Source organism: Ostrea edulis, chromosome 5, assembly GCF_947568905.1.
Source record: "Ostrea edulis chromosome 5, xbOstEdul1.1, whole genome shotgun sequence".
NCBI lineage: Eukaryota > Metazoa > Mollusca > Bivalvia > Ostreida > Ostreidae > Ostrea > Ostrea edulis.
Genome location: NC_079168.1, coordinates 44579013 through 44591515, shown reverse-complemented (window position 1 = coordinate 44591515; position 12503 = coordinate 44579013). Strand labels below are relative to the sequence as shown.

Genomic DNA, 12503 nt, shown 5'->3' with positions numbered 1-12503 from the left:
TAGAATAAGCAGATTGCAAAGCTAATCTATTCAATAAAAATCCATTCCACATCTGCCTCGTCAGTCACCTCGCGACGAGTAATAGGAGATGTCAATTAAAACTAGAAAGCTTTCTGTTGTGTTATGGAGAGCGGTCATTGTGTTATAACTTAATGTCCAAATAAGAAGTCAAAGGTCAACGCCTCATAAACCAAAGTCAAATGGAATTGGTCAATCGTGTAGTCACTGTGAAGCAAAATTATAATATGATCATCAATATATGATTCAAGGTCATTTTATCCAGATACGACCACTGAACAGTCTTGGATTATGCAAATCATTAAAAGGTCAAAGTTTCGTGAGGTCAAGGATTTCTATTCTGTTCTATTGTATTCTTTGTGTATATATTGAAACATCGGATATCTGGTGCTTAGTGTGTACCTTTTTTTTTATATATTGAAGCATCAGATATCTGGTGCTTGGCATGTACAATGTATCTTTGTGTGTATATTGAAACATCAGATATCTGGTGCTTGGCGTGTACAATGTATCTTCTTTGTGTATATATTGAAACATCAGATATCTGGTGCTTGGTGTATACAATGTAGCTTTTTTATGTGTATATTGAAACATCAGATATCTGGTGCTTGGCGTGTACAATGTATCTTCTTTGTGTATATATTGAAACATCAGATATCTGGTGCTTGGTGTGTAGCTTCTTTGTGTATATATTGAAACATCAGATATCTGGTGAGTAGCTTTGTGTATATATTGAAACATCAGATATCTGGTGTGTAGCTTCTTTATGTGTATATTGAAACATCAGATATCTGGTGTGTAGCTTCTTTATGTGTATATTGAAACATCAGATATCTGGTGTGTAGCTTCTTTATGTGTATATTGAAACATCAGATATCTGGTGCTTGGTGTGTAGCTTCTTTGTGTGTATATTGAAACATCAGATATCTGGTGCTTGGTGTATACAATGTAGCTTCTTTGTGTGTATATTGAAACATCAGATATCTGGTGTGTAGCTTCTTTGTGTATATATTGAAACATCAGATATCTGATGCTTGGTGTGTAGCTCCTTTGTGTATATATTGAAACATCAGATATCTGGTGCTTGGTATGTAGCTTCTTTCGTCTTCAAACACCTTGAATACTCAATATCCAATTACCGTGACTTTTAATTCTACTTCTGCACATTGCAGTTTGTTCTTTCTCATTGCGTGTCTATAGATGAGAGAATTTGAGTTTCTTTGTGCTGGTACTGGGACAGGATATTATCATGAACGAATGCCACTTTTCCTTTGAATTTTTATGTTTCATCTTAATGACACGAAAACACCGAAAACTCCAGCGCAAAATGTGAATAAATATCTCACCAAAATTAGAATGTGGTACTTATTTTTGGATTGAAACAAATATACTTTTAATGCATTTCGAACTGAAAGCAGATTAAAATCCCCATAGAACGCTCGTTTCGTATACAAATTGTAATTCATACAATATACATGTATTTAATTAACCACCATGTAATTTGTAATATAATCCACACGATGATGATCCAGGGTACCCGTGGTTGTCCGGTAATTTTTGTTTCCAGACAGGGAGAATTGATTCCAATTGTGGACCCAAGAGGCCAAACACTGACATTATAAATGATTAAATTGCAAGAGTATTCCTTAGAAGTCAGTTACATGTATATTGATACAAGCACGTACTGTTCATAACACATATGGATAATGCCTTCTACACAGCAATAAAAAAGATCCGTTATGTACGTGACATTTCCTGCAACACCAGCCTGCCATCCTCAAGGTCCTTGTCCTGTAAGATTTTGGGTCTTCGTCCTCTTTTTTTTCTCTCTCTCTTTTCTTTTTCTTTTGATGATCCCCAGAGGGTAACGTTGTTTCTGGCAGTGCAGAATGTGATGATTTCGTTAGGCTAGGGGCTTCGACCTCCTGAGAAAGGCAGCCACACTTTCCTGCTCAAAGATTTCATCAGAGCGATGAGAAGTTGTTCGGAACTGATGATATGTCTATTAACACTATTTGTTATTAATCATGACTGTTTATTTGTATTTTCTCCAGACTACTGTATCATTTCATCCATAATCAGCCCAGACCAAACGGGGCATTGATTTCAATTATTCATTAAGTTTATCAGAGTTGAAGCACATTACACACTTAAGAAATGCATATACTGACAATACTCTACTGAAAGTTGGGTATCTAATTGAAAGAGGATATTTAGACAATAACCGTAAAATATTTGAAAGCTTAATACCACATCGTTCGGGATTCTTCACTTCACACGTGTTTCAGAAATGCGAGATTTATGACATGGAAGTAGTAAATGATAGTGCTTTAACATTCATTTTATGTGACTATTGTTTAGGACAGGCTTCAAGATATTAGGACCTTTTTATAGATTATTTTTACGTGTGTCAATCGTAAAAGCCGGGGAACCCATTATTTATATCGTTCACAAGGAACAAATTATGAAATATCATTTCGATATGCTTGAAATATTATATTACTGAGGAAATGTCACGGTATACATTACGCCATGCTAAATGAATAATGTGCTATGATATTTTACTTCAGTAAAAACCGGATTTTGTCCAAGAGACAATGCTGACACATTATTAAACTGTAAGCATGAAAACCCCCGTTATTTCCTCGTCCGCAAGTTCGTCTGCTTGTACGAACAGAGACATCAAATGGGAAGAAAAACTAACGTATGTGAAATGTACATCGACTTCCTGAACCATCACGCTGCTATTCTAGAACTCTAATGCGCTGCCACTTTTTTTAAAACCGAGAACAAAGACTGAACCAATTATGAAAAACCTTAATTTTATTGCTGGGTGTTCGTTTATAATATGGTGGTATCTTGTGGCTATGTTACAAGTTCTGCACTTGAAAAAGTATCGAATTTTAAGGTTTATAAATATCTGTATTTTTTCTTAAAAGAAATAATTACTTTTTCGAGGCATAAAAAGAAAACTTCTTTGATACGAAAAGACATGATAATCGAGTTTCTTGTTTCGTTACGCAAAGTTTATCCCACATATTGTTTAGAGATACATGTGATATGTGAAAAGAGAGGCGATTACAATTGATTATTTAAAACGCCTTTTTCTCATGCAATGGAATGATATACGTATGTCATATTATACACAGTGCAGACAAGAAGTATTCCTGAGAGTTGATGTGCCGCCGACTCTTTTTATAACTAATTTAACATACTGATAGCGAACGCTGATATAACATAAACTAAATGGCGCTACTCCCCTGCTGAATATTTTCCATAGATCCGCCAGAGAAATGTCATTATTTTTAACTGCTTCGTGACCATTTGATATGCATGTTAATCGTCGTAAAACTGTTCTCCAAATAACGTTTTTAAATAAAAAGAGAGCGCATCAAGAAGGTCAGAAAATCTAACAGAAAGAACACCCACAATCCAATACTCATTTAAGAATTATTGTGTAGCTTTGTATACAGAATTTTTTCCTCTTTCTAATCATGCTAGTTTAACAAGCTAAATGTCTCTATTGCACGAAATGCAAAATCTACAAAGTCAAATATTCAGATATTACTTGTCCCACTATCAAAATGAATTGCTGAAATTGATCGCTTACAATGTATCATTTATCAAGTCTGATTAAAAGCACACCTAGATTATCTTATTGCAGTAACAAGGCAACTTTTGTTATTGGTTTGACCAATTTTGTAATCATTGTGTGGTTGACTTTGCAATATCCATGATTATCTTTATCTGGAACACGTAATACCATGACATTTACAAAATTTTCATTTATTTTCAAGGCCTGAAATATTCAGATCTCGTTTACTTGTTGACCAATCTTGGACTTTGTTTTTGCTTTACATAATAACATTATTAAATGGTTGTCTCTTCAGTATTTGTGCCGGGTAGACAGTCCAATCCTTGTAAAACCAATCTCAGCGGGCATACGCCCGTGCTATTTGCCACTGTCTGCTACTAGACGCTTTATTGTGCTAACAGATGTTTCCATTGGGGATTTTCCTACAAAAACTGAGTCGTCTGCAGTGGTGGTTATACCTGATACAAAAATCTTCAAATGATTCTCATCAAAGGCAACCCCAGAACTAAAAAAAAATCTTTTGTACCGAGAGCTTGTTTACATTGAAAAGCGATTGATGGCGACAGATTCACTCAGTGGTGCCATTTAAATTACTTTACAATCCAGACTAAAGCATAAATTAATCAAAAATTTAATCACTTTGTGACATCAAAATATATGTAATCAATTAATTAAATCAATAAGAATATGCATTTAATTTTGTGTTGTCATATACAAATGGAAAAATAATAAAGAGAAATATTTCATTTATTAAAGTCTGTGACGTAAACAGACGGTTCCTCTTGAAATCAAGACTGAAACCAAACAAAAGAAAAATACGGAGTGATTAAAAATCAATCAAAACAAACAAAAAGGTGTGTTTACGGTACGGATAAAACATGGAAGGATATGTAAGAATGTGGACAATCTGTATATATGATTTATGTGCACTTATCTTCACTTAACACTCTGGGCCGTTAAACTTCGCCCTAGGCCAATGTTAATGATTATTTCAAGCATTATGTAAAATTACCACAGATCCAACATATAAACTGAATTCCAACCACTCACTGAACAAGCCGTTGCGAATCACGACAACTTCTATTAATAAACAATGCATTGCATATAAATAAATTTAATATTGAATACCATTCCATGAAATGAATATATTACGAAGCGGGCATGTTTTCTCTCAAAATCATAAACAATGGTCGCGAGCTGCTTTACACACAAATTTTCGAAATATTTTCACAAAGGTTTTTTATCCGTTTGAAATTCACTACGTCTCTTCTAATGCATGAATCAAATTATTTAAAACGTCCATGTCTGAGCATATTTGTCTTTCACTGCAGGAATTTTCCTCCGAAGAACTTTCAGACAAAGTGTCAACGTCACTAAGTGTCTCATTTTGATCCACACAGAATGGGTTAGATTCCAGTAGAACACAGTCCGACACGCCTTCCACGGGATCCGCCCGCGGGGAGTCCGTTTGATCTTCGCGTCCTTCATTCACTAACCTTTGAGTCAGTTGGTCCGTGATCATTTTGTCAGAATCATCCGGAAGAGAAAACGGATCTTCAAAATCAGATTCCGGTGATGCTAGATAACTGTTATTGAGCACATCATAACCATAACTAGGACGCAATTTGTATATGCAATTTTTGTAACCTTGATACTGTTTTTCCTCACGAATTTCTTCTTGAAGCTTTTTAAGTGTGTTGTTTATCAACACTGACCGGGTAAGAAAGTATTCTGGGTCCTCCATTTGTCGAAGTTTTTGTATAGACATTTTCAGAATTTTCCTTCTTTCATCTTTGCGTTCCTTAGGGGTATTATGGAATGGAGAGATTCTCTTCACCGGACGTCCTTCTAAATCGTCCACACATTTCCTCTTGACACCAACATGTTCAGGATTTAACTTCATGGTCATGGCATTATTCCATCACTTATTATTGTTCAGATGAAATATACAAGCTATGAAAAGAAGAAATAAACAAACACATAAATATCAGCAATGATTTTCAAAATGCCTTATCAAAACTGTTTTTGTGTTTTTCCCATATAATTTTTATCCCTCGTTGCACGACAAACAAAAGAAGCGTGGATTCTTGTTCAAGTGTTATTCCCTATTAACTCGTTGAGCGCCCCGAACAACTCAAGATAATAGATACACAGCGGCGTCAGATCGATTGAAGTTCTTATTCCACTAGTTCACCTCCGGTTCGCGATACAACAATATGCCTTTTACTGCTTGTTCACCTTTTCGATGTACAATTTGCTCGGCGATTTAAACGTGACGTAACGGGGCGACATGAACCACCGAACCTTCAAAACCGTGAACTTGTATTTTGACATATGGCTCTATAATTATATCCTTTCTAATGAATAATCTCCGACGAGTCCAGAGAAGCTTGTTTTGTGTTTGTTAACTTCCTACATATGTAAAGACTACTGACTCGACATATATCCTTAATTTATTTATCCCACTGGCACTTTTCTAGCTCTTTAAACTGATAAGGTACACTTTATCCTGTCATCGTAATGTTCCTCAAATTAAACAATAATTTTCGTTAAGGACGCCACCAAAATACACAATATATTTATAACTTTTAAAGTATCCCCTTTTTATGAGGGAGTGTACTCTTTTGCCAAAGGTTGAGCTTCCTTTAATGTCTTTGATGCATGGTTACTGCTCTAACACGTATAAAAACGACCATTAATGAATTACATGCATTTAGGTTGATTAAATGTAATTAAAAATTACTTCAAGCCGGGTTTTCTGGGGGGAGGGGAGATTGACATCCTAATTAATGTTTTAATTTGTATATATCATCACCTAATGATTTAAAGCGTCCTTAAGTAAAAATACAATTTTCAATACGATCGGTCGAGGTTGAACCTTAAACGCATGACTGTTTTTAAATATTCCCGAGGCTAATCGAGGTCAAAAGGATAAAATTATAGCACCTGTCTAAAATCAAATAACACAGTCGAAAATTGATTTTAGGGTGCGAGATGCACACACACTCAGAGAGAGAGAGAGAGAGAGAGAGAGAGAGAGAGAGATTACCTTCTTTGTGAGTGATACGCGAGCCTTGACTAAACGAGACGTCTGCTTCCAACTGTCACTGCAATATAATCCTTTGTCCTATAAGTAACCTCCTAGAAAACTCTTCGTGGTAACACTACTAATGTTCCAGTACAGCGTCCTAGGGTCAAAGTGAATTACTAGCACCTATCATCAAACTGAAGAAAGAAAAAGTATACATATACAGACCCTATCATTGGATTCTTGTTTCCCCTGAAATCAATACCACGTATATGTATCACAATGTTTACATATAAGTCACTGCCCACTTGATTAGTACTATTCACATCGTATTAATACTAAACGACATGTGAAACAAAGATGTATTATAACGAGTTAAAAGGAAAAGCGGCGTCTATTCAGCGATGTACACAGCGTTTAATAACTGGTCATAATCTAGCGAGTTCCTAACGAGACGCACATGTTGATAACATGAGCTCGCCAATCACCGCTTGACATGCCATTTGTTTCGCTCAGAAGTTAAAATACACAGCGTTTAGACAGAGAAGAAAAATTCTCACTATACTATCTAGCTAGAATGACTTTCAACCATATTCTGGTTTCATAGAAATATACCTACGTAACTTACTGATATAAATAAGTTATTTAAAATAACACCTAAGAAAAGAATAAATTTCCTGTACTAAACAATTTACACACTTCCGTTTTGTACCATACAGAGACACTTTGACAGGGGAATATTTTTTTTCCAATTGATGCTTCCTCTTGACCAGCATTTACAAACGTAGTAATAAACATGATGATTAATTCAGACAAGCTATATGAGCACAAAATCTGCCGCGAGCGTTCGGGCACCACTTGCAACAGAAAATGTACATGTGTCTGTGTGAATCAAGATTTTACCATAGGAGATATTGGAACTTAAAATTGAAAAGTTCACGTGAATATATAAATATCATACCTGCATAAGAAATATCCAAAGTCCAAAACCCAAATTACCATGTGTATTTGCTGTTACTTTTTTAACACAGTGGTATTTAACATATCCTTTTAGGAAATCAACAACTCGTAGTCGTACAGTAAATAGTAAACAAAGCAAGCCACCTCCGCCGTAACAGGTCAAATCCTTCACTTCTCTGTTACAAATTGATTCTTAAAGATAGCAACACCAGACATGCTATGCGGGGACATCCCACACAAAGGCAAAGTTTCATCTGCAGCTAAATCTTCGCTTTAATAATGACCAATGATACACACTAAAATTCCAAATGTCGGAGCTTGATGACTACTTATTAAATAACACCTGAATTGATTTGACGTTTAACCACGAAAAAGGGAAAATATAGTTCCGACGCACACAGTCCGTACCTTTTCCAAGGCCAGGACACAACAAAGGAACGCATGATAACGGGTGCCTTGTTTCGACACAGCTGCCGATTTTCGATTTGTTTAAATGCCACTTTGGGATTGTTACGAACACATGGGTGTAAAGAGCATTAATCTGCGTACCCGAACACATCAAATAGTCTGTTTAATAGGCCCTTTACACTACCCGTGCGATCTTAATACTTAGCCCACCTGTAGGTTAACGAAAAACGGGATCCACTCCTTCATAGTTTCCAAACAGTAGAATTTTCTAAGAAGACTCACATATCTAATTACATGTACTAACTAAGCCACACAAGATGGATATGATTATTCACGGTTTACCTATACAACCAATGTCTCATAAAAGCGGCATACTTTCCTAAACGTGAATTGTATATGTTATTTTCACCCACTGATGATAAACATACGCACTGTTGATTCAACTTGCTCGTATGTTTCTTGAAAACAATTATTACCTAGCTGACGTTTAAAATTAGTGATAGAAATATGCTTACCTTTGCATTGTCATCACCGATGAAGAAAATATCAGACGTTAATAACACTTTCACTGATAATCAAATGATAAGGTCAAGTGTATTTGAGAAATTAATTTTGCTCATGTCTGTGACGAAAAAGGGGGACTTTTCTTACCTGACTCTCCCAGATCAATCAACAATTGAGAACGCGCACGCTCGCATGCACGCAAATCTCGTTAGCGACACAGTTAGCGATGTGTCATGTTTCATATGAATTTGACGCCGTGGGCAGTATGCTACGATTTTTGATATGTTAACAGTATTTGCATATACATATATATTGCCCACTGAAAAAAGCGAACAGCAATCTTTATGAAGTTTAATGTTGTAATTAGCGTCGCCTACAAAATTGCAATGTGTTTCGACCTTTGCATTTACTGAAATATCCATCGAATATTGTGTTGGAAGATCACTCGCCAAAAAGGTTACATCAACAAAACTAATCTTTAATTCACGTTTATATTCTTATAGTTTTTAATATATCTAAAAGTCACATGATTCACAGTTCATAGAAGACAATTAGTCCATTCTTGTAAAGTTGGTAATTGTGAATACAGGAACAGAGAACGAATAAATCCCCCCCTCTCTCTCTCTCTCTCTCTCTCTCTCTGTGTGTGTGTGTGTGTGTGTGTATACATGCGTGTGTCGTTTCGATATCGACAATATACAATACAATTGTATATTATATATAATTTCAATCGGACTATGTTCATCAAGTCTCCACAATTATTACCTGTCGATGTTGACGACAAGCAGTCAGTTATTGTATTATTTCATTTAGATTGTGTTCTCCATTTTCTGTTGATATCGACGATGTCGTTTTAACATCGACAGTATAGTTTGTATTTATATGATTGGAATAACATCATTATGATATATAAGGGTTAAGATAGTCAGTCATTAAGATGTACAAGAGCTAAGAGTAACAGTTACTGTGATATACAGTGACTGGAACTGTCCGTAATGGTGAAGTAGGAGGACTAGGATACTCAGTCATTTGTGCGATATACAAGTATTAGTATAGTCAGTCATTGTAATACACGACAGTTAGGATAGTCAGTCATTGTAATACACGACAGTTAGGATAGTCAGTCATTGTAATACACGACAGTTAGGATAGTCATTGTAATACACGACAGTTACGATAGTCAGTCATTGCAATACACGATAATTAGGATAGTCAGTCATTGTAATACACGACGGTTAGGATAGTCAGTCATTGTAATACATGACGGTTAGGATAGTCAGTCATTGTAATACACGACAGTTAGGATAGTCAGTCATTGTAATACACGACAGTTAGGATAGTCATTGTAATACACGACAGTTAGGATAGTCAGTTATTGTAATACACGACAGTTAGGATAGTCAGTTATTGTAATACACGACGGTTATGATAGTCAGTTATTGTAACACATGACGATTAGTATAGTCAGTCATTGTAATACACGACAGTTAGGATAGTCAGTCATTGTAGTACACGACAGTTAGGATAGTCAGTCATTGTAGTACACGACAGTTAGGATAGTCCGTCATTGTAATACATGATGGTTAGGATAGTCAGTCATTGTAATACACGAGAGTTAGGATAGTTAGTCATTGTAATACACGAGAGTTAGGATAGTCAGTCGTTGTAATACACGACAGTTAGGATAGTCAGTCATTGTAATACACGACAGTTAGGATAGTCATTGTAATACACGACAGTTACGATAGTCAGTCATTGCAATACACGATAATTAGGATAGTCAGTCATTGTAATACACGACGGTTAGGATAGTCAGTCATTGTAATACATGACGGTTAGGATAGTCAGTCATTGTAATACACGACAGTTAGGATAGTCAGTCATTGTAATACACGACAGTTAGGATAGTCATTGTAATACACGACAGTTAGGATAGTCAGTTATTGTAATACACGACAGTTAGGATAGTCAGTTATTGTAATACACGACGGTTATGATAGTCAGTTATTGTAACACATGACGATTAGTATAGTCAGTCATTGTAATACACGACAGTTAGGATAGTCAGTCATTGTAGTACACGACAGTTAGGATAGTCAGTCATTGTAGTACACGACAGTTAGGATAGTCCGTCATTGTAATACATGATGGTTAGGATAGTCAGTCATTGTAATACACGAGAGTTAGGATAGTTAGTCATTGTAATACACGAGAGTTAGGATAGTCAGTCGTTGTAATACACGACAGTTAGGATAGTCAGTCGTTGTAATGCACGACAGTTAGGATAGTCAGTCATTGTAATGCACGACAGTTAGGATAGTCAGTCATTGTAATGCACGACAGTTAGGATAGTCAGTCATTGTAATGCACGACAGTTAGGATAGTCAGTCATTGTAATACACGACAGTTAGGATAGTCAGTCATTGTAATACACGACAGTTAGGATAGTCAGTCATTGTAATACACGACAGTTAGGATAGTCAGTCATTGTAATACACGACAGTTAGTATAGTAAGTCATTATAATACATGACGGTTAGGATATTTAGTTATTGTAATACACGACAGTTAGGATAGTCAGTCATTGTAATGCACGACAGTTAGGATAGTCAGTCATTGTAATACACGACAGTTAGGTTAGTCAGTCATTGTAATACACGACAGTTAGGATAGTCAGTCATTGTAATACACGACGGTTAGGATAGTAAATCATTGTAATACATGACAGTTAGAATAGTCATTGTAATACATGACGGTTAGGATAGTCAGTCATTGTAATACACGACATTAGGTTAGTCAGTCAATGTAATACACGACAGTTAGGATAGTCAGTCATTTAATACACGAGAGTTAGGATAGTCAGTCATTGTAGTGTACGACAGTTAGGATAGTCAGTCATTGTAGTACACGACAGTTAGGATAGTCCGTCATTGTATTACACGACAGTTAGGATAGTCAGTCATTGTATTACATGACAGTTAGGATAGTCAGTCATTGTAATACACGACAGTTAAGATAGTTATTCATTGTAATACACGACAGTTAGGATAGTCAATCATTGTAATACATGACAGTTAGAATAGTCATTTTAATACACAAGAGTTAAGATAGTCAGTCATTGTAACACACAAGAGTTAGGATAGTCAGTGATTGTAATACACGACGGTTAGGATAGTCAGTCATTTAATACACGACGGTTAGGATAGTCAGTCATTGTAATACATGGCGGTTAGGATAGTCAGTCATTGTAATACATGGCGGTTAGGATAGTCAGTCATTGTAATACATGACAGTTTAGATAGTCAGTCATTGTAATATACGACAGTTAGGATAGTCAGTCATTGTAATACACGAGAGTTAGGATAGTCAGTCATTGTAATACACGAGAGTTAGGATAGTCAGTCATTGTAATACACGAGAGTTAAGATAGTCAGTCATTGTAATACACGACGGTTAGGATAGTCAGTCATTTAATACACGACGGTTAGGATAGTCAGTCATTGTAGTGTACGACAGTTAGGATAGTCAATCATTGTAATACATGACAGTTAGGATAGTCAGTCATTGTAGTGTACGACAGTTAGGATAGTCAATCATTGTAATACATGACAGTTAGGATAGTCAGTCATTGTAGTGTACGACAGTTAGGATAGTCAATCATTGTAATACATGACAGTTAGGATAGTCAGTCATTGTAATACACGACAGTTAAGATAGTCAGTCATTGTAATACACGACAGTTAGGATAGTCAGTCATTGTAATACACGACAGTTAGGATAGTCAGTCATTGTAATACACGAGAGTTAGGATAGTCAGTCATTGTAATACACGAGAGTTAGGATAGTCAGTCATTGTAGTACACGAGAGTTAGGATAGTCAGTCATTGTAGTACACGAGAGTTAGGATAGTCGGTCATTGTATTACACGAGAGTTAGGATAGTCAGTCATTGTAATATATTATGCTTAAATGCTGTAACAGGACCAGTATAT

The 12503-nt window shown here is 35.8% G+C and overlaps 1 protein-coding gene across 5 annotated transcripts; it reads right to left on the bottom strand.

Moving 5' to 3' along the window:
* Positions 1–4711: 4711 nt before the first annotated feature.
* LOC125649511 (uncharacterized) lies at positions 4712–8743 on the bottom strand. Of its 5 annotated transcripts, none has more exons than XM_056164576.1 (3): positions 8661–8732; positions 6663–6838; positions 4712–5566 (listed from the first exon to the last, which is right to left on the bottom strand). In XM_056164576.1, the coding sequence occupies exon 3, from the start codon at positions 5520–5522 to the stop codon at positions 4872–4874; it is 651 nt and encodes a 216-aa protein (XP_056020551.1). In that variant the 5' UTR covers positions 5523–5566; positions 6663–6838; positions 8661–8732; the 3' UTR covers positions 4712–4871. The 5 variants fall into 5 exon arrangements, with proteins under 5 accessions (XP_056020551.1, XP_048733043.2, XP_048733042.2 ...); XM_048877086.2 differs by having other exon boundaries at positions 8525–8680; XM_048877085.2 differs by lacking the exon at positions 8661–8732 and adding an exon at positions 7603–8464.
* Positions 8744–12503: the final 3760 nt, after the last annotated feature.

Coding starts and splice junctions, on each gene's coding strand:
- LOC125649511 (XM_056164575.1), bottom strand. CDS start 5,522: ATGACCATGAAGTTAAATCCTGAACATGTTGGTGTCAAGAGGAAATGT.